This window comes from Radiomyces spectabilis, assembly GCF_025331425.1.
Source record: "Radiomyces spectabilis strain NRRL 2753 chromosome Unknown BYT42scaffold_4, whole genome shotgun sequence".
In the NCBI taxonomy this organism is placed as follows: Eukaryota; Fungi; Mucoromycota; class Mucoromycetes; order Mucorales; family Radiomycetaceae; genus Radiomyces; species Radiomyces spectabilis.
Genome location: NW_026251929.1, coordinates 1,036,135 through 1,057,255, shown reverse-complemented (window position 1 = coordinate 1,057,255; position 21,121 = coordinate 1,036,135). Strand labels below are relative to the sequence as shown.

General features: G+C 43.9%; 6 protein-coding genes across 6 annotated transcripts; 4 read left to right on the top strand and 2 right to left on the bottom strand.

Annotated features, from left to right (window-relative positions):
- Positions 1-199: 199 nt before the first annotated feature.
- BYT42DRAFT_265010 (cyclophilin-like domain-containing protein) lies at positions 200-2,145 on the bottom strand. The gene is made up of 6 exons (XM_051562774.1): positions 1,710-2,145; positions 1,572-1,646; positions 1,440-1,503; positions 1,023-1,381; positions 530-954; positions 200-459 (listed from the first exon to the last, which is right to left on the bottom strand). Exons 1-6 carry the CDS (start codon positions 1,759-1,761, stop codon positions 421-423), a joined length of 1,014 nt encoding a protein of 337 aa, XP_051425240.1. The 5' UTR covers positions 1,762-2,145; the 3' UTR covers positions 200-420.
- Positions 2,146-4,636: 2,491 nt separating this feature from the next.
- On the top strand, positions 4,637-6,527 carry BYT42DRAFT_562884 (kinase-like domain-containing protein). The gene has a single exon (XM_051567522.1). It carries the CDS (start codon positions 5,041-5,043, stop codon positions 6,199-6,201), a length of 1,161 nt encoding a protein of 386 aa, XP_051425239.1. The 5' UTR covers positions 4,637-5,040; the 3' UTR covers positions 6,202-6,527.
- An 857-nt stretch (positions 6,528-7,384) lies between these two features.
- BYT42DRAFT_493519 (uroporphyrinogen decarboxylase) lies at positions 7,385-8,732 on the top strand (the record flags this gene model as incomplete). The annotated part of the gene is made up of 4 exons (XM_051564220.1): positions 7,385-7,442; positions 7,503-7,562; positions 7,631-8,139; positions 8,262-8,732. 4 exons carry the CDS (start codon positions 7,385-7,387, stop codon positions 8,730-8,732), a joined length of 1,098 nt encoding a protein of 365 aa, XP_051425238.1.
- Positions 8,733-8,867: 135 nt separating this feature from the next.
- BYT42DRAFT_265306 (major facilitator superfamily domain-containing protein) lies at positions 8,868-10,798 on the bottom strand. Its single transcript, XM_051562775.1, has 3 exons — positions 10,330-10,798; positions 10,189-10,264; positions 8,868-10,076 (listed from the first exon to the last, which is right to left on the bottom strand). Exons 1-3 carry the CDS (start codon positions 10,663-10,665, stop codon positions 9,091-9,093), a joined length of 1,398 nt encoding a protein of 465 aa, XP_051425237.1. The 5' UTR covers positions 10,666-10,798; the 3' UTR covers positions 8,868-9,090.
- Positions 10,799-14,319: 3,521 nt separating this feature from the next.
- Positions 14,320-15,083, top strand: BYT42DRAFT_562848 (uncharacterized protein). Its single transcript, XM_051567521.1, has one exon. The coding sequence runs from the start codon at positions 14,485-14,487 to the stop codon at positions 14,863-14,865; it is 381 nt and encodes a 126-aa protein (XP_051425236.1). The 5' UTR covers positions 14,320-14,484; the 3' UTR covers positions 14,866-15,083.
- A 379-nt stretch (positions 15,084-15,462) lies between these two features.
- Positions 15,463-21,082, top strand: BYT42DRAFT_493256 (uncharacterized protein; the record flags this gene model as incomplete). The annotated part of the gene is made up of 14 exons (XM_051564203.1): positions 15,463-15,639; positions 15,713-15,849; positions 15,925-16,184; positions 16,243-16,329; positions 16,410-16,567; positions 16,640-16,696; positions 16,972-17,266; positions 17,334-17,932; positions 17,993-18,660; positions 18,825-19,582; positions 19,667-20,368; positions 20,419-20,678; positions 20,740-20,811; positions 20,870-21,082. Coding segments are annotated over 14 exons (4,443 nt in total), but the record flags the coding sequence as incomplete, so codon positions are not given.
- Between the last annotated feature and the right edge of the window lie 39 nt (positions 21,083-21,121).

The window sequence follows — 21,121 nt, the reverse complement described above, 5'->3', positions numbered from 1 at the left end:
TTTTCATACCAGAAGCGTTTTTGCTTCATTCGTATTCCGTATTTCGTATTTTTTACCCATTTCTCTTGTACAGTCTCCTTGAAAAAATTATGGATAATCCCGAGTTTTTTTTTAAAGTAAAGCATCATATCCAAAATAATCCATAGTTATTCACTATTAACATTTATACAATCTACATTATGGATACTAGGTTTCCTCAAGAAAGAAAAGAAAAGCAATGATCACAGGATGACGAGTATTTATTGTAAATGAGTGTGATTATGAGGAGATTCGTGTGACGGCTCACGGTAGTGCAGCTTCATATTCGTTCGTTGTACCATCAAAGCAGAATAAGTTCGTTTTTATGCATGAATTAACATCGCATCAACCTTGGCGACGTGATTTGATTTCAGAAGGGGGCTTTCAAACGTCACAGGCACTTTACCAGGCACGCATGCCTTTACCCTTTGATCGATATTTCTAAAACAAAAAAAATCCACAAGTTGTAGATTCTTCCACGTTCATACGTTGTGACATTTGGGTTGCTTACCACATGGCCTCTTCCTTTGAATGTGACGTTCGGGTCATCGAACCGACGTCGACGCTCCCACTCAGGTTTTTCAGCATCCTTTTCGTGAAAGGATGAGTAAGGTAATCGTGTATCGGAGGAACGACGGCGGGGGGCGTCTTCTTTGGAGGAGAGTAAAGGTACATCCTCGTCTGATTGGTAGGTCACCTTGATGGGCGATGCAGACCGCTCCGGGCTTGAACTGTGGTGTCGAGAGTGTTTCTTTTCGTGCTTTCGTTTCTTCTTATGCTTCTTCTTGTCTTTCTTTTTACTCTTTCTCTTTTTCCGCCGTCTACTTTCTTCCTCACTGTCTGTATGTGATTCGGATGCCGTGCCGGAGTCTTCGTCCGAAACTGAGTTCGATCGTGATCTCTTGGTTCCTTTGGCTTGCTCCTTTGGATCCTTCACTAGAGAACAGCGTTAGAGAGATTTTCATGCTGCAGTCCACGGCAAAATCTTTTCTCGGATAACGTACGTTTAACACCTGGAGGCAGTTTCAATATGAGTTCACCGGAATTGGCGATCATAAGGGTACGGAGCGGGCGATCCTTGTCGTCCACGGGTTCGCATTCGAGTTGTTCAATAATGTTGTAGCCGGACACCACACGACCAAAGACGACGTGTTTACCGTCCAAGTGAGGTGTAGGTCGAGTGGTAATGAAGAACTGAGACGACTGTGTGTTGGGTCCACGATTTGCCATGCTCAACAGACCGTGAACCGTATGTTTGCGAGCAAACGATTCATCAGGGAAAGTGGCCCCGTAAATACTTTCACCACCCGTGCCATTGCGTCGAGTAAAATCACCACCCTGAATCATAAAACCTTTGATAACTCTTGATAATAGACGAGTGAGCAATAGTCTTGGATCGAGCCGTGTAACTCGTGAATTACCTGTGAAAGATGGATCCACGATAGTGAAGCGGCATATTGCTCACTTTTCCAAGACCTTGTTCACCTATTCCAACCCCTCAAGTCAGTCAAATCTTGACATCAATCGTGTGTTTGTCACACTAATTTTCATACCTGTGCACAGCACTCGAAAGTTTTCTGCGGTTCTTGGGACTTCATCGGCGAACAATTCGAAGATGACTCGACCAACTGCAACGAAAAACATTCATCGTCAGCATGTCTCGCTTGTTTGGCTATCAGTTCAAGTATTACCTCGCTGGCCATCGATGTCTATATCGAAAAAGACACGAGGATTCACTTTCATCGAACAAGGACGCTTGGGCTGGGAGGGAAACGCAGCGTTCGTGCAGGTTCAAGTGGATTTCGTTGGCGGACTACCAAAACCCGAACCAAGGGTGGCTTTGCGGGGCCATGGTGGAAAATTTCTGTAAAGATCCCATAATTGTCAATGTGGTTACGAAATCAATGTTTCGGCAACACAGACATAAAGGTCATGTTGCCTTGTTCACCGTTGGCGGGCCTCATGACGGGGAATGGCACAGCACACGTTGACAACAGGAATTTTCTAAAACATTGGTCATTGGCCCTGATTTTTAAAAAAGAGGCAAGTCCCTGATGTCGATCGATAGACTGTGCCACTTTCTGCCGCAGTGGTGTGTGTTTCCGAGTCGTAACGAAGTCTCGATTTTTTTACAAATCAAGAAAAAAGGAATACCCCATTCCATTCACGGCAATGTCAGCCAAACTAAACACATGTGTGCCGCAGATCTACCGTAGCTAATTTTTTTTAGCACTAATCAATCAACAAAACTGCACTGTTGTGCCACGGTCTTTGCCAAGCAACGTAAGGACAAAATGTGATGATTCAGCCAAGACCAAGAGGTTTAGGCATAATAAATTGCCAGGCCCACAGCTTGGTCACAGTAATTGATGAGGCTTCGGTAAAACCCTCCCGAGTGTGCGTATTGTTGATCGGCTCCGGATGTTGCTGCAGCCAAAAGAATAGCCGTTTCTTTCCGTGCTCCTCTTTTTTGCTGCCGTAATCCATCGAAATTCATCTGTGGATGTTACAATGGCCCGTAGTCCAAAAATAGAAAAAAAAGTTCTGGATTTTCGGATTTTCTCGGCCGCTGGCTTTGCGGGTTTCACGGCACTGCCTTGCCATGGATTGATTCAATTTTCCCCAACGGCCCAGCTTTCTGAAACAGAGTTTCCGTGGCAAAGCACATTATTATTTGCCACAGATCCAGGTTGGCGAGTGTGAATAGGAGCATCAATGTTGACTGTGCAAGTCGTGAGATAAAAGATGGCTTGATGCTCGTACCATCCATCTCAAAATGACAGTTTTTTCGGCCACATTACGTCTTTGGACTCCCAAAAACAGTGTTTTCCCCCCATAGATCTCCGCTCAAAAAGTAAGCAAGTGCTACTCGTCGCCTTATTGGAGAATGGATAAATTACGAGCAAACGTCAAGGGACTTCGCTATGCTGAGCTTTCCAACGTAAAACCATCCATACTGTGGGGCACGGTCTCGATCAACTTTATTTGTAGGGAACTGTACCCAAACAGGGAAGAACGACGCCATGATGTGATTGAAAAAAAAAATTAGCGTATTGTATGTTTTTTTACGCATGAGTTACACGTTATAAATGAATAAACTGAGATCATGGGCAGGCAATGAGGAGGTTTGGAATTAATTTTATGCGCAATTTGCACGACATCCAAAGTCTAGGACTTTTTGCTCATCAAAAAACGAGCCACGCTAATGGGAGCCACACCAAATTGGATTATTAGCGTTTCTGTCACAGAAAAAAGGTGGCATGTTGTTCAAAGTCGCATCTCCATTTTTTTTTAAAAATAGATAGTTGCTGTTGAAGGTTCCTGCAGGATGGGCTGTTGAAATCGGGCCATGTTCTGTGCGATGCACACAAGGCGACCGCCGTCATTTCATCGCGTCGACCTGTGGAAAATAAACGCAAGCGTTTAAAATTATCCAATCACGTTGATGCGTTGGGACATTCCTTCATTGGGTTTCCAAGCTTTCCAAAATGGGTTAGTGCGCAATCTGGAAGATGAGGTTGCACAAGTTGATGTAAGGATCTTTCTGTTATATTTTTGCTGCGACGGTGATGTGAGAAGAAACAAGAGGCGCTTGGATTGAGCGCCGCAGTTGATAAGGCTGCGCCAAATCCTAGGCAACGAATAAGGTCTTACTTGCACGATAGAGACGCATGTCACCAAAAAAATCTTTACAAAAAATTTCTGGGGTTATTTTGCCATGGGAAATATGGATAAATGGTCTTATTATTTTTACACGCATCATGGGATCCGTGTGTAATTTTGGTTGCTGGGATTGTGCAACATCAAAAGGTTCCAACACGCATAGCTTTTTTTGTTTTTGTTTCTGCGGGTTTTTTGGAGCAATCGACGTTATTCTGTGCACTGATTGTCAATATTTTTTTTGGGGGGTGATGGGGAGTTTTTCGCAAGTTCTGATGACTCAATTTGGACATACCATTGCAGCTAATGAGATCCTAAAAGCTCCTTATAGTTTGGAGCCAATCACATCATTTCACGACACTATTTTTCAAATTCCAACACACCTTTTTTTTTTTCTTTTGGTGTGCCAAGATCAATAAAGCTTTGGGTCATCGTTTTTATGAAAATAGCTTTCGTCGTTGCTGTGACAACAAGTATCTAGTAGAAAATGGATCATCTGATCAAGATTATATACTCTGTCATCTTGTATTCATAGTCAACTATTGCTCATCTTTATTTCTTTTGAAGGGTCGCCGATCTGATAATCTTTTTCTTTTCCTTCATCTTTCTTCTTAGAAAGTTGCCTTTTACGGAACCGGCAAAACAGAGGAGCTGAGTTGTGCCATTTGTTTTTTTTCTCCGGTAAATTCTCTCAAACGCTTTCTCCGTCCCCCCATTCCCCCGAAGAAAATTACGGTTTCTGATGCCTCTCGCTCCCTTCATTCGTTAGCTTATTAAGAGCCAGCCAGCTGACTCAGAGTGAAAAACTGCCAAATGTAGCTTTGCGTCATGTCATGTTGTTTACCAATCAAAATGCAAGGAAGTTACGAGAAATTGCTGGTGGAAATGATTCCATTCTTGGTACTATAAAAACGGCTCATCCTTGGCCCACCATTTTGTCTTTTTTCTTCTTGTTACCTTACTGCTTGTTTTTCCTTTTTAACCCTTTACACATCTCCTTTCTATTTCTTAAGATATTGCCCACCATGGCTCTCCTTTTCTAAATCCGTCACTCTCTTTTGAGATCTCTGGAAAAATACGCAGTAGTTTTTTCTTTATCCTTTTTTTGAAACGATAACAACAATATCCAAACGACAGAACATAAGCGCCTAGCTTTTTCTCTCCTCTTTTCTTTTATAACAAAACCATGTCAATCATACATCGCATCATTCGACTAAGTCGACTCATTCAGTATCAATTCAAGTCATCCATTTGATCAAGAAGCAACCGTCTGCTTTATACTACCTTACACCTCTACCCACACTACCTTCTTACACCAAGCTCAATACTTATACCGTTAACAGTATCAACGACACTACTGAAATGAATCAGAAACAAGATTACTGGACTCAATTCTCCCAATCCATGGTTGACCAAACCATCGGCGATTATCAGCTCATCGAGGAACTCGGTCACGGCTCCTATGGTTGCCTGTTCCTTGGCCAGTCTCTGCGCAACAACGAGTACGTGGCGGTCAAGGTCCTCAGCAAACAAGGTCTGGACCATCAACAGCTTCAACTGCAACAACTGGAAATCGACATTCAATCGTCACTCAAGCATCCTTATCTCCTGGGACTTCACAATGTGATCCAAGACGACAAGTACGTTTACATGGTGATGGATGTATGCGACCAAGGCGATCTTTTCGATTACGTTATCCGCGATCAAGAATCCAACAAGGTGCGCAATGAAGCATTTGTCAAGAAAGCCTTTATGCAAATCCTTGAAGGCATCGAGTACATGCACGCTCATGGCATCTACCACCGCGATTTGAAACTTGAAAACATTCTTCTCAAGGACGAAGGCGAAGATACCGAAGACCTGGTGTGCAAGGTGGCCGACTTTGGCCTGGCGACTCGTGAACGTTACTCGATGGAGTTTGGTTGTGGTTCCACCACCTACCTCGCTCCTGAACACTTTGATGATGACAATGGCCATCCCGAAACCGTTCCCTACGATGCCGCCGCCTCCGATGTTTGGAGCTTGGGTGTTCTCTTGCTCGCTCTTTTGTTTGGTCGCAACCCTTGGCAGGAAGCTTCGTCGGCCGATGCGGCTTTTGTCGAATACAAGAACAATCCTTCCATGTTGAAGCAACATCTTTTTCCTCTGTTGTCGGCCGATGCTTTCCGTTTCCTTTCTTCGGTGTTGTCTGTCGATGCTCACTCGCGTCCTTCGGTGGCCGAAATGAAGGCTGAATTCAGTACCCTTTCCCTTCTTGATGAAGATCAGAGTGATCATGTGCCTGTCAATATCCCTTGTGCTCCCAAGCAAACCAATCACGCCAGCTACGATTCCGCCTTCTTCAGTACCGGTGCCAACTTTTCCTGGTCTGATATGGTGGACGATGATGACGATGATGTCGACTTGGACGCCTCTTTCTGTGGTCGCAACAGTACCCATTCGTCGGCTGCTCCATCTGCACAGGATTATGAAGACACTGATATGTTTGTCCATACTCACGAAAAAGAGTCTTGGTGGCTGTAAATGTTCCATCTATACAACCAAAAAATCCCTCATACATAATGTAGTTCTATTTCCTTTTTTTTTTATCTTATTTCCCTGTAATAAAATCGTTTGAATATTGTGTATATATCACTGCAACAAAAAACAGCTGCTTTATTTTTATTTGACGTTCCTTCTGTGTAGTTTTTTGTGTTGTTCTTTTACCCTCTGACAAGATCGTCTGAAAAATTTCTTTGTGGGGATGGGAGCTGTCCTTCTATCCGCTGGCACACAGGCACATAGTAACATAGTAGGTCTCGATCCTTTGATTTTTCGTAGAATAAACTTATCGAATCAGTATAATGCACGTTAGACAAATCCAATCGTGTTCCACCACGTGCTGATTGGTCACGAACATTGATGATCACCCTAAAAGGAAACACCCAAAAGATTTGATGTGCGAGGATTGCATAATATTATTTTAGTGCGGAAGTTTTGGAAAAATGAACAACTTCTCCCCAAAAAACCATGGCATCTCATCTGCAAGTGCATCCGCGGACACTAGTACGTTGCTGTGGGAAACCAAACAAAACAACCGAAACATGTTTTTCTTCTTTTTTTTATTTCATGCCGCCTATGTTTCTTTACATTTTTCACACAAGACCCACTTTGCAGCGGGAAAAGTAAAGCAAATGGGAAACAAAGTTCATCTGAATCCGGTTTTTCTAAAAGTCTAGTTCTACTTTTTGGTTTTTGTGCCAATAAGAACGGTTGACTTGTCAAAAATATCCATGAAACTAAGTAACCCAAAAGCTGGGTTACTGAGATACCACAAAGTCATCTGCCATTTTCTAAAAATTGACATCAATTGATGCCAGTCGTTCTTGGATGCATGAACACAACCAAACCCGTTTCACATCATCTGCTCCGAACCCGCTCCCCTTGCATCTTCGCATTCCGATACAACTCAAAGTACCTACATTATTATTTTTCGCATTCAATGACCGAGGCGATAAACAATGACAACAAGAAACCGGCATTCAGAATGTGTTCCTTGTTTGTACATCAGTGAGTACAGGAGTGGTTTAAAAAAAAAATCCACGGCGAGTTGGAGAATACAGCAGTCACGCCCCGGTCGGTGTGTGTTCGCGAGTCAATTTCCTCTTCTCCAGGACGGCCTATTTTTTCGTACTGTGCTCTTGCAACCTAACTGTTCATGAACGCCATGTCAGCCACCAATTTTCCACCCTTGAAAAACGACCTTATTCTTCGTGCCTCGCGAGGTGAATTATTTTGAAACTGTATGTGATTTTCGTCCGCTCGTAGACTTATCGAGTTTGTAGGCGAAAAGGTCGAGCGGGTGCCTATCTGGATTATGAGACAAGCCGGCCGCTACTTACCCGGTAACACACCTCTGTCCATTTGGGTTTTTCTACCATGAACTGACACGGAAATGAATTGAATCTTGTAGAATTCCAGGAAGTGCGTAAACATCACGGTTTCTTTGAAATTTGTCGCACGCCCGAACTGGCTTGTCAGTTGACGCTGCAACCCATCGATCGTTACGGCTCATTGTTGGATGCGTCCATTATCTTTTCCGACATTTTGGTTATTCCACAAGCTTTGGGTATGGAAGTGCAAATGGTCGAAGGTCGCGGTCCCGTCTTTCCGGAGCCCTTGGTCCACCCCAAGGATGTCGCTCGTCTTCGTGAACACGTCAACGTGGATCAAGAGTTGGGTTACGTGTATAAAGCCATCACTCTGACACGACATAAACTCGATGGCCGTGTCCCTCTGTTTGGTTTCACCGGTGCTCCTTGGACACTGATGGCTTACATGATTGAAGGTGGCGGTAGCAAAACACTGTCCAAAGCCAAGACTTGGTTATGGAAATTTCCCGAGGAAACCCATGAACTCTTGCAACGCATCACTGGTGTCACGGTCGAGTTTTTAGTGGGACAAGTGAGAGCAGGTGCACAGGTAAGCCTATTATTGGGGACATTCGTCGCCTTAGGGTGTGTACTTCAGGAGAACACTTTGGCGAAGTGGATAGCCGTGCCGTGTCAGTGCTTAGTGCCAGTTGCTAATGCGTGATGGAATAGATGTTGCAAATCTTTGATTCCTGGGCGGGCGAATTGAGCCCTCACGACTTTAGAACCTATTCCTTGCCTTATATCAAACAGATCGCCACAGAGGTGAAGGAGCGTCTCGCGAGAGAAAACCTCGAGGTGGTGCCCATGACCATTTTCGCTAAAGGCGCTTGGTATGCTTTGGCCGATTTAACCAACATTGGATATGAAGTGGTGTCCTTGGATTGGACCATTGACCCAGAATACGCGCGTCACGCAACCAAGGACCAGGTCGTGCTTCAAGGCAATATGGATCCTTCCGTTTTGTTTGCCGGTCATGACGCGATCCGCGAAACCGCCACACGCATGGTGCAAGCCTTTGGTAGAGACGGTAAACACATTGCTAATCTCGGTCACGGTATTCTACCCACTGTCGATCCCGAAGCTCTTCGAACCTATTTGGAAACTGTGCAAAGAGTCTCCGCCGAAATTCGCGAAGATTAAAGATATCCCAAACCTTTAATCAGTAGAAAACAGTAGAATAAAAAAATAAACGTCTGAAACCCGATGCGTGAACTCTAATTTTATTTTATTCGGAGTGCAATAGAACAGCAGATATACCAGCATGAACCAATTGATAACAGATTTTATGACATGACATGATTTTCTTTCTTTGGCAGTGGTTTTTATTTTTCTTGTCAGGAAAAATGAATGAGTGCAAAATATGAAGACTGTGTGATAAATTAAAAGTTGAGTGATGAACTAGAAAGTACAAAAAAAAAAGAGTATGGGGATATGGAAAATGATGATGCAAAGCAAACACTAAAAAAAAAAAGACAAAAATTTAAGGAAAGCGAGTGAATTAAGCAAAACCACTCCATTTTCGCAAGGCTTCGCCGCGGAATTTGAGGACAAACATGAGTGCCATGGATACCCAGCTCAAAGCGGCCAACAAGACACTGGTCCAACCGGGACCTAAAGCTTGCACCATGGGATTGGCCACCAAGGTCAAAACACAGGCAATTACCATACGCACGAGATTCGCCGCGGCAGTGGCCGAAGCGCCCACACCAGGAACCGCATCCACCAGGTAGGCCGATGTGGCGGTGGTGATTTGATTCATACCAAAGGTGTGAATACCGAAGCCAATAATGGGAGCCCACACCGACAGACCGCTTTCAATGGACCAACCGAACAGCAGCTGTCCGAAAGGAATGATGAGCAAACCGCAAGGCCACAAATTGATCGTAAGACGATCTTCCACCAGGGCTTTGCCTCCACGCAGACGGCGAGCGCGAAGCAACAGACGATCGGAAATCATTCCCACGATAAACGTGGCTGTCATATTACCGACACCGGCACCCAAATAACTAAGACCGGTTTGCCACGATGAAAATCCGTAGTGTTCGCCATACAGTCCGGGAATAATGGTTTCCACGGCAAACATACTGCCAAAGGTAATACCGGAAATCAGCGATGCAAGGAATACAAAGGGATGACGAAGCATCAGGAAGGGAGCCAAAATGTTGAATCGTTTCTTGGCCATAGGTGTATGGAGCACTGGTTTCGAAGAAGGTGCAGCCACGTCTTGACCCTTTTCATTGGTAACGGAGATCGTTTCTGAACGGCTGTCCCCGTCCATCGAATCTGTATTGGTATTGGTCTCGTTGGCCTTGACATCCTTGTCGCTCGTCGGCAAAGTGGTATCGAAACGTGCGTTGACTCGATACGTCTCGGGTAAAAGGAAAAACAAGCAGATCACAATCACAGCACCGAGGGCCACACAGAACCAAAACGTTGCTCGCCACGTCAGACTGCTCATGATCAAGGCGCCACCAATAATAGGACCTGCAGGTGACACGAGAAAAAAAAAACAAGATTCAAAAGATCAGCTGCCGGTTCATTTCAAATAAGCAAAAAAAAAAAAAAAGTAAGCGATCAACGCCCTTCTCCAACGTACCGGTCAAGGGACCAATGAAAACACCGAAAAAGTATTTGCCAAAAGCCGCGCCACGTCGTTCAACAGGGTAACAATCCTACATAAATTGCATATCAATGAGCTTTTGATCTGATAACCGGTATTTTATCTGAATCAACTTACTGCAATGACGCCTACATTGAAATAACGAGAAAACGAATAAATTTGTGAGTTAAGAAAAAAAAAAGTCGGGTTGAATAAAGGTGCAACGTTGTTGAAAAGCGTACCTGCTCCTACTGATTGACCGCAAGAGGAACCAATGGATTGCACGCAGCGCAAGACGACGAGACCCCAAATGTTGGTAATGAACGCCGAGCCAAGAGACGCCGCAATGAAGATCACCATGGAGATCATGAAAAGTACACGTCGTACTTCGTAAAAATCGGAAATCGAAGCCCAAAATACAGGAGCAATGCCCATAAAAAGCACAAAAAGAGCAGCGGTCAACGTAGTCGCCATGGGTGGCGCATTCAAATCTCGGGTGATATATGGCAAACCTAAAAATCACAATCCAAAGAAAGTTACCGGATCAGTCAGTACGCTGTTTCTTTTTATTTCCAAGGGATGGTGTTAATTCCGTTGCCACGTCAATTCAATTACTTACCAGGGAAATAAATGGTGCTGGAGAAACCAGAGGTACTAGCGCACATGGCAAGGCAGGCAAGGATGATGCCTTTGGTGGTGGAGGGGAGTAACCGAGGGTCTTCAAGCACGGGGGGACGAAGTTGGAGACGTGACTTGAGCATGCGCTTAAAGCGGGAGTCATTCGATCCGCCTTCTTCTTCATTCATTGTCATTATAGAATTAATTTTTGTTTTGTTAATCTCTAGAGTAGCTGGTAATTCAATGATGCAAAAAGGTATACAATGAGTGAACTGTGGGAAACGGATCAAGAAAACAGAAGAAGCTCTTTTTAATGTTCTGCTTTTCTTTTTTTTATTATCCCCGACAGACCGTCACACAAAATCACTGCCGCAATCTCCCCGCCCGAAATCGGGTTTCTACTTGCTCATTCGAAAAATAACTTCTCCGATTCCCAGATCTCATCAATCAAGTTGGCCACTTTTTGACACAAATATTTTTCTTTTTTATTTGTGGTATGCTTACCCAACAACCAATCAGAAAATCGTATTGGTCGGCAATCCTTACTAATGCAGGAACCACCACGGCATTAATTTTTCCTGGCCTTTTTTTTCTGGTACCAATGGTTGCCAAGCACAAGCATTCCCTCCCATGTGTGGAGAATCCCCAACAACTGTGGCACAAAAAAGCAAGTCCTTTCCTTTATACTCGATCGGCTGGGCTTTGTTATCGGTATACAACAAAATGAATTTTCGTCATTAACGGAAAAGCTTGGCTAGGTAATGTGAGCGAACATGATACTGCTATCGTCATTCATGCAACCGTTACGTGCATGCATGCGTGCAAAGTGCATGTGCATAATATTCCTTTTGAGTGCACTGACGGTCTTTTTGCGCTTGGTGGCTATAAAACCCCTAAAAAGAAAATAGCGCGTGATATCTGATCAAAAATGACCTTTGGCCATAAGCATCAGTATTTTCCCTTTCCGTCCTGGCATTGAAAAAGAGTCTCGGAGATGTGAATAGGTAGACAACATATCCTGAATAATTTTCTGAGGTTTCTCGGACAAAAAAGCTTTGACATTGTAACCGTTTGCGCAAATGACCCATGACTGGAAAAAAGAAAGTGATAATGGGAAAAACGAAGGCCACCGGGTTAGTCCGGCCCGAAGTTTGTGCGGGCCGAACGCCAACATTGGCGGTAATCGCCAATATCGCCTTTAACAAGCCGTACACCCGCTGTGCAATGGATGCCACCTGCTACTGGACGTCGCCCCCTTACATTGAGCGACATTCGTCAGACAAAAGCCTAACGCAATACGGCATAACCTGGGCGAGACTCTTGATGGAACTTTGGTATATTAATGTCAATACTCTGGCATACCGTACAGTCATGGTTTCCAAACATGTGTGCAGCAGCACTTATTGACCCCCTCAGTCCCGTCCCGCCCAAGCTTATGATAGATCTAGAATGATGTGTGGGAATGTTGGGTATTTAAAAAAATGAGTTAGTAAGCTCTTTGATTGATTCAAATTTTCGTCAAGATATTTTACCTTTGTTATTTGAGTTTGCAATAGCCATTGATCGCTTGACATGACTTGGATTATATGACATTGAAGAAATTTGAATTAGTATACGTTCATTACATCATAGCAAAGGAAAAGAAATTGGACTTGCCTTTGAACTAAATGGTGTACCGGAAAAAAAAAAGATGATACGGACCGCCAGGTAAGCTTCTTCTTCGATGCGGAAAATAAAATTGCTTCCAGGGACAGTTAGGAGATGGATCGGTGGTGTCAGCTTGAGCAGGCAAAAAATATTGACGTGGCCAGAAGTGACGGTAACTTCGAGTTGGATTCCAGATATCGAGAGTCCCCCAAATAAAAAGAAAGAAACAAATAAAGTACATGATGATAAAAAAAACAATGGTCGCGTCAGTAAAAACCTCATAAAAAAACCCTGTGGGAAAAAAAGAGGAAAAGACTGCGAAAAGAATATGTACATGAAATATAAAATGCAAAATACAAACTATAAACTACAAAATAAATAATCGGGAAGACATCTCGAATACCATATGATGAGAAGCAATCCAAAGGAGAGGAACATGAAGAGGACACGTAAGCGTTTTTCTGATTAAAAAAAGAGCCACACCACCAACGATGGCCTTTGACGTCATCCGGTTTCGCCAGATGGATGGCGAGAGAAAGTCAACTTGTAGTATCCAGAACTTGTCATGCGAAAAGAAAATGGAAACTGGAAGCTGGAAGAAGGATGGAAGTAAAGGAGAGGTAAGTCTGTTTTGCCGGAGCAAAATCGATGGTAGACCACTCGACGCTTACCTTTTTGAGGATGGTGGTCGATTTAACCAAGTTAGATACACGGGATAAGAATGGTCTGGATGATGGATGACGGATGCGGATGGGATCTTGATACAATGATAGTGAGGGTTTATCAAGCAAACAGAAATAGAGAGAGAAATCAAAAGAAGAAAGATAAGATTGAAGACCAAAATATATGGTTTTCCATGGATGAAACAATAGTCACCCCACTGATGCATGAATTCATAGATCGAAGCACGTCTGCTTATGTATTATTCGATTCATTGAAAATTGAAAGAGAATGAAAGGACATATATAGTATAACTGACAAAAAAAACAACAAATTGAATGATGCTACAAAAGAACGCCAGTCGTATCATCAACCACTTTTCTTCAAAAAGAGCTCTACTCACATTTTTATTCGAAAGACGACGATGCTCTGTTTGACCACAACTGGTGCAAACGGTATCTTGCTGCTGATTGTTTCGCCTATTATCGTGAAAGTGGTGCCACTCATGGAAGCTGTCCCACCGGCCATTATTTTTTTTTTTCTTATCAGATAGGCCACTGATCAAAAGTTTATTGTACGCAGGGACCTTTCCAGGTTATTTTGCATGGCTTTCACCAAACCTGATCCTCTACATCTTTGCACCATTATTTTGCTTGCATTGGTTACAGTGGATTAACAACTTTCCGTTCCTCTTTCTATCTAAAATTGAGCTTGACAGAGAAGGTTATATTCTGTAGAATGTGCTCGTTTTTGTTACATCCAGGGAGCCAAATTTCATAAGATAAATAAAAAAAAGGACGGGACCGCATGGGAGAATATATGTAAACAAAGATAATAGGCTCCAAAATTTTCTTACCTTCTTAGGTCTTTTGAACTTTTCCTTTTTGTTATTATACACCACTGTGGAAGAGCCCTCGACATGGATCGGCGAATCTAGCCTTGTCGATGTCGTCGTCACTTACATACGATGCCTCCAAGTCATTATCTAATTGGACAGAGTTGGCCCTGCCTCGCTTGGATCCAAGCGACACTGCTGAGAGGGCCAATGTATTTTTTTTTTTTTTTTTTTTTTTTGCATCCACTTCGCAACAAACTTATTTTGACATCTGTGATTGATTTATTGCCTACTGATCATAAAAAAATAAAACATACACAGAAAGAAATAAAAATGAGAAAGAAATGAATTAAAAAAGTATTTAAGCCAGACGCTCGTCCCCCTGAGTACCATTTATTGATCAAGTTATTTTGATCAGTGGCTGGAGGTTTTTAAAAGTTTATTCGATATCATAAGCCATACAGCATCACATTTCCAATACAATATAGGAACTATTACGGTTAGAAGAAGTATATCCATCTTGGAAAGATGAGATGAAACTTCAATGTCTTACATTGTTTAGTTGGGCAATGCGTGCGACATGTTTGCAAGTTTTTAAATTGTCTGTTCATTGCCACTGTAAAAATGCCATAGTTGACCTTTTGAAGGATTTAATTGACAACTTTGCTGAGCAAACACTTACCGCAAACCGCTTTTTTTATTTCTTTTTGTTGACGAATTCCTGTGAGTCTATTTCGCAGATCCGGTCAAAGCAGCTCCGCGGCAAACAAGTTGAGCGAGGGCCAATCAGGAAAAGGAGGGATTTTCCGCAGGAGCAGGATAGAAACCACAACTCTGTGGTCGCCATTGATAAACGAAGTCAGCGTTTGAGCAAAGTTGAGACGAATCTTCGCTTCAAACCGACGCTCGGATGACATAATAACATAAAAACATGCATATGTTTAGCGCTCTGATGAGTCGCCATGGACCCATTCCCAAAGACCTCGCATCCTCAAGATTAAGTTTGCGGTTGATCGCTCGAAATGGTCCTGCCGGCTGTCTGATCAAAATGCAAAGTAGATGAAGACTCCCCCAAAAAAAAGGTGGCGACAAACACGAGACCGTTGTAGAAGGTCTGCAGAATGCACAAGCGCGAGCCCTTATTTTCTAGCCAATGGCTGCGGTCCGCCCTTTCAATGGCATTGACGAAGAATGAAGTCACTGAGCTTGAAATCGAGCCTTGTCACTTTTCTTGTCACTTTTGGACTTTTTCGACCCAAAAAGTCTATGTCATGAGCACGCTTACGGACCTCGAGTCGCTCTTGCAAGAGCTTATAGAATACGTTCCTGACAATATAGAAAGTGCAACCGGTGGAACAGGCCAAACCGTCGCCGATGCCAAATCACTGGCCACTGACATTGCCACCATAACCATGTCCGATGTGGCAGCCAAGGATCTCGGCAAGTGGCCCTTATTGTCATTCCATATCACCACAGACAGTTAAAAAATAATATATTGTTTATGCCCCTTAGATTATGCTTCTTCTATGCTTCTATCACCAGAAAACGGCATTATCCGTTTTCTGAAGGCCAACGTCCAATCGCGTGATCCAACCATTATTTCTGCAGAGGCGATCTTGCTGGAATTTTTGATCTCCTATATCCGAAAATGCCACTCAATCCTCTCGGCCTATTTACCAACCATTATTGTACGTGAGAAAAATCAACGACAGGAAGACTCAATCGGCTAATGGCAGCTTGGCGTCGCATTTTTCACCATAGAATTGTTGTCTATTTATGGCCGGCTCACGCTCCGTTCGCGTACGAAGTGGCGCCGTGGACGTATTCATTACGCTGCTGGACAGAGATGCAAGCAAGATTGATCTGAGTCAAACAGACGTAACCAATATCTATCAAAAGTAAGACAAAACGACATGAGTGAGCATTTTCTCGTAGTCATGCAGGAGGATTAATGGATCGAATTGGGTGACTAGTTTCTATCATAAATTTCCCGTGGGCACAGCGCCCACCACCTTTGAAGCGCGCATTCTGGAATTACTCGGTGTCGTTGCCAAATATCATTCCGATGTGATGACCAACAGTCAAATTAAGACCATTCAACGATGGTGTGTTGGAACACTGCATTACCAATTATTCGAAGCCAGAAAAGCCGAAAACAGTCTTATAGCGGGATCTTTCAAATGCATCAATGCTATGCTTTCGAGTTCAAAATTCAAAATCGAGCCTGGCAAGTGTTTTTTTTAGAGCGATGTGATCCGCCCTCCATGCTGGTGCATTAACACACATTATAGGGTCCGCCGATAGCAAAAAAATCTATCGTGCCATTAAAGAAGTGTGGAATATGCCGGGCGACTTGGCAAGATTTATGGCCCCTATTGGTAAAATAGTTTTTGACAGCACCAACATGACCCATACCCATTACTGACTTTAAACCTTATTATGGTGACACGTGGCATAGCCGCCTTGGAATTGTTTGCCAATCATGCCCAATTGTTTGATGGAGAAATGATCAAGGACAGTCAGCTGTTGCTGGATCAACTGCAGAAAATGGCCCATCACGGAAATCGAGACTTATCAAAGCTCGGCTATCGAGCCCTGGAAACACTCTTTAAACAGGTTTGGATATTCACATAATCACACACACCATACGATGTTATTAACTTTTGGGTGGATCAAAATAACACGTAGGAATCCGTGGCTTTGGCTCAACATTCAGCAGGCAACGTCGAAAAGCAGGTGTTCCTGGTAAGCCCATGGATTGGACAAGATAAATCAGATGATCTATTTTAACCTTATTCGACCTTGCAGTTTTATTTCAAGTATTTCATGACGATTCTGCAAACGGACTATGACAATGTGGATTTTCAGGATCTGTCCATTGTCATTCGCGGCATCGGTTATTTCGCTCAAGCATGCAGGAAATACATGAAACCAGACGATTTCAGCCTTTTGCAGGACGAACTGATCAAAAAGGGCTCATGGTTTTGTTCAGAGTACGTATGCAGTTTACAAAACACCAGGCGGGATCCTGGCTTGCTAATCAAGATACGTTTTTCAGTGTCAATCCCGATCAAGATCGTCTGATTGGCCATTTACCTTCATTCCTGCAAGCTTACGCTCAATTTTCGCGCCAACTTGATCAGATTCCGTCCGAGTTGCTGTCGACGTTGACAAAAATGGCGGACAGGATCATAATCAATTACAGCCGCTTATCGGTATATACGCGACAACCAGCGATCTTTGCCATGCAGGATGTGGTGATGATCCTTTATGGTAAAGGCGAAGGCATGCTACGCATGTTTCTCCGAGGGTTTTGTAAGTTGGTCACCACTGGTCATGAAGAGTTCGATATCACTCATGGGATTTTACATGTCACCTCCAGTTTACAATGCTCTTGTATGTACTTGCACGGATGTCTATGGTGCGGAGCAGGAACAGTATCATGCGTATACCGATCTGTTATATTTCTGGGAAGCGATCTTGAAGAGCGGTACCAAACCTGCTGCGGACAATGAGGATACAGGCAAATATGAAAAATTAAATACGATACTGTACGATGAATTCTGTTATGCGCTCCAGCGATTGATCAAAACGTTCAACTTGGAATTGGTAAAAGCCGCTGATCAAGAGGAGAGCGACGAGAGGGCCGAGAACAGCCCGTTTGATTTTATCAATGCCGTATCGAATGCGTTGCAACCTGCCAATGCCAAAGATTTTATCCTGTTCCAAAACCTTGTGGATTTTTGGTGCGCGCTGCTTCCGAAATTGCCAGAACAGCAGTTGCATAACTGGGTTCATGTGGTGGGTGGACCGCTGACGGAACTGTCGCTGCGCCATTCTCTGGTGAGCGGCTTTTATCGTATGAACGCCGTAATTCTTCGCCTGGCCAATGACGCAGGCTATTTCCGGGGATGCAGAAAACTGTACCTGCAGCAACAGCAACAGCCGAACCTCGAATTTTCGGATGCTCACATAAATCACGTAACGATTAATACTTGATGCGTAGATTATCTATGGCTTGATACTAACCGAGTTGCCTAGGACGTCTACAACGCCTTTGTCATGTTTTCCGACTACTTGCGAGAGGTGTGGTATCGCCTTCAGCAGTTCAAGGATGAATTACTAGCGTCTTGTCTTCGATTAATTCTCGCTTGTCCCATGGATTTCTTTGATATTGCTGAATTGGTCCCACCATTGCAAACGTCGCTGTCTCTTGGCCTCAGTTTCCATCCTCTAGCCATGATCGCTATCGACACCTTGGAAAGTTTGATGGACTGCGATTCGCCGGTATCCAAACACCCACAATTTCTCATCGACATATTACCTTTACTCAACGATTACCTAATGATGGCGTTAAAATCCAAAGCCGACGCCGTCAATACCAAGCGCAAGTTTAAACTGTCAACAAGATCTACGCGACGGCATGAAGGGATTCACCGTCAACTTACAGCCGCACAGCTCGGTGTAACCGATACGGAGTATGTCAGTCTTCACGATATTCAGCTACGTATTATGCGTTTCGTGGGTCGCATCGGTGGGCTCAACAAGCTCATGCTCCAAGACACGATGGACAACACTGGAACAAACCGGTCTTCCAATGTCAATCGCGAGACACAGTCCGCCCATCCAACACTAGCATGGGACCCTGACAGGAAACTCAGAATTCATATTCCCTTTCCCAATGCTAGAATCGATATGACCTTGGGCAAGTATTCCTAAAATCGCAACTGGTAGAATGACGTTCTAACGAGGAATGTGTAGATGAGTTACTACCAAGAATATGCGAGTTGGCTGAATCGTCTCCCGACAGACAAGTCAAAGTCGCGGCTTGTGAACTATTGCATGCCCTGGTCTTGGTAATGATCGGCAACAGCGCTTTTCAGGCCAAGGATAAACGAGAAGCCGTTCAATCGAGGTATCACCGAATCTACTTGCGTGTGTTTCCCATCCTGATGCGCTTGGCTATTGATATCGATCAATTGGCCCGCGAAATGTTCCGAACACTGCTATCCCAACTTATCCACTGGTTAACCAATAATGCGCAGTACGAAAATCCAGAAACGATTGCCTTACTGCAGACGTGTTTGGACGCGGCATGTGACACCAACGCGGCGCTCCGTGATTACGGCGCCGACTGCTTGCAACAATTTGTGAAATGGTCGATCAAGCAAACCAGTCAACGTGCGGTGCAAGGGCCCATGAACATCAAGTCGCTGCTGAAACGCTTGCGTAACCTGTCATCCAACCCGAGCTCATCCAAACGTCTTGGAGCCGCCCTCATTTTCAACCGTATCTATCGAATTATTCGTGAAGAGGAAACCGTGATTGACGAGTACACGTTTGAAATCCTGCATGATTTCCTGTTCAGTCTTCGCTTGGCGGAACAGGACCATCCTTCCATTGGCACGCGCGAACAGATCAAGGAAGCGATTTCACACATCAAACGGATCCTCCGCGTCAAGTCGTCGCTCTTCATGAAGCAGACGCGATCCCGACGTTCGTTCCCGGGTTTGTCAAACGCAGATATGCCGTCGCTCGTGGTCTACATATTTCAAGAAACGGGACAATTGCAGCGCGAATACGCCAAGACATGCATGGATTTCTTTAATGAATTTGTTCTTGTGCTTCCTGGTATGAATTGATTTTTTTTTTTTTTTTTTTTTTTTTGCTAGGCTGTGAGTCACATGCAGGTCAGCTCATGAGAAATAATGATAGGAATCAAGAATGGTAAACAATGGATGAAAAAGCAAATCAACGACGATCCGTCCTTCCTCGCATCAATCTATGGAACACAACAATTAGATGTCAACGCTTTACAGACGAACATGACCATTGCTTCGTACCAATTGTGGCTGAAACAGCTCCACTGTGCGCTGGACGGATACATCTGGCTGCTTGAACGCGAATTGGTAGAGGTTGAATGGATTTTGCAGCAAGAGTCTGCCGTGCTTCTGGATGCTTTGCAATTCTTTGTCGATACCAAGCCGGGGGAGATCTTGAAGAACGAGTTCCAACACAGCACTATGGAAAGGTGGAAGACCATGTCTTTGTACGCTTATGCAGCCTATCGCATGATTGGATTGCTCCAATTCATTATCGGTAGCTCCGCCAAAGAATGCGAAGATATCCTGACTTCAAAGAGCACGCAACTGCTTTTGAAACAGGGACTGTTTGAACTTATCGCCAAGATGTTATTACTGCCGAGGGACTTTGCCGAGAATGCGCAAGCCGAACAAGGGACCTTGGCAAGCTGGCTGCGACCAAAGGCGATCCGAAAATCAGCCGCTACATTGTTGGCCGCCTTGTCGGAAGCAGCGCCTGCCAAAACGATGCGACCTGTCTGCCGGGCCATTGGTGATATTCTGTTCGCACCGGAAACTGATTTGACGACGTTTATTCACGATTCAAGTAACATTTGTTGACATTGCCGTTGAAAAATGATGTAAAAATCAATTCGTTTTGTTTAGGTGCTCTCGGCGAAAGGCCCCAACTGATTGAAGGTATCCTTTCCCTTCAGTCCTTAGGATTGTTGGACGATATTTGCAAGGAATCGCACAAAAAATGGAAAAATGCCTCATCGGCCGATACCTACTGTGCTATCCTCTTTGACGAGTTTCTTGAACTGCGATCCCTGGAAGAACCCATGACCAACGCTTTTCTTGGTGATCTCATTCGTATTGCTTTCAAGCAACCAGGATTTGCTGGTGAACATGGCCGTGACCTATTAGTAGGTGTACCCATCTTTACAACCACATGAGCGACTGTCTAACCTGATATATATATACAAGGGTTATTCCGGTGTCTTGTCTACTCAAGATTACGACGAAAAGCTTTCCATTTACCAGAAATTCAATGGCAGTGTAAGTGGGGTCTCTTCGGGCTTGCGATGATGTCTCTGAAACCTGTATGCTGTTCTAGATCAACGACTGCATTGCAAGCCACTTTAAGGATTTCGGGCCGCTGCTTATTGAAAAGGTTCAAACCGACGTCTTTGCCCGCGATGTTATTCTAGGAATGGCGAAGTATTTAAGCGTCGAAAAGGCCCATCTTCATCAACCGATTCAAAAATTTAGCAAAGATGTAAGTCAGCGAATCGTATTTATTTTATTTAACGATGTTTTGTTGACGTAAATGCCAGTTCCTTGCCGGATCCTTCTTTAGTGAACTGTA

Excerpts from the sequence above, each read along its gene's own strand:
- BYT42DRAFT_265306 (XM_051562775.1), bottom strand. The coding sequence starts at position 10,665 with ATGGCGACTACGTTGACCGCTGCTCTTTTTGTGCTTTTTATGGGCATT. Across the intron at positions 10,265-10,329 it reads TCAATGTAGGCGTCATTGCA|GATTGTTACCCTGTTGAACG; the intron begins GTAAGTTGATTC and ends CAATTTATGTAG. Across the intron at positions 10,077-10,188 it reads TTTCATTGGTCCCTTGACCG|GTCCTATTATTGGTGGCGCC; the intron begins GTACGTTGGAGA and ends TGTCACCTGCAG.
- BYT42DRAFT_562848 (XM_051567521.1), top strand. The coding sequence starts at position 14,485 with ATGAAACTTCAATGTCTTACATTGTTTAGTTGGGCAATGCGTGCGACA.
- BYT42DRAFT_562884 (XM_051567522.1), top strand. The coding sequence starts at position 5,041 with ATGAATCAGAAACAAGATTACTGGACTCAATTCTCCCAATCCATGGTT.
- BYT42DRAFT_265010 (XM_051562774.1), bottom strand. The coding sequence starts at position 1,761 with ATGAAAGTGAATCCTCGTGTCTTTTTCGATATAGACATCGATGGCCAG. Across the intron at positions 1,647-1,709 it reads AGACATCGATGGCCAGCGAG|TTGGTCGAGTCATCTTCGAA; the intron begins GTAATACTTGAA and ends TTTTCGTTGCAG. Across the intron at positions 1,382-1,439 it reads CGTGGATCCATCTTTCACAG|AGTTATCAAAGGTTTTATGA; the intron begins GTAATTCACGAG and ends TCTATTATCAAG.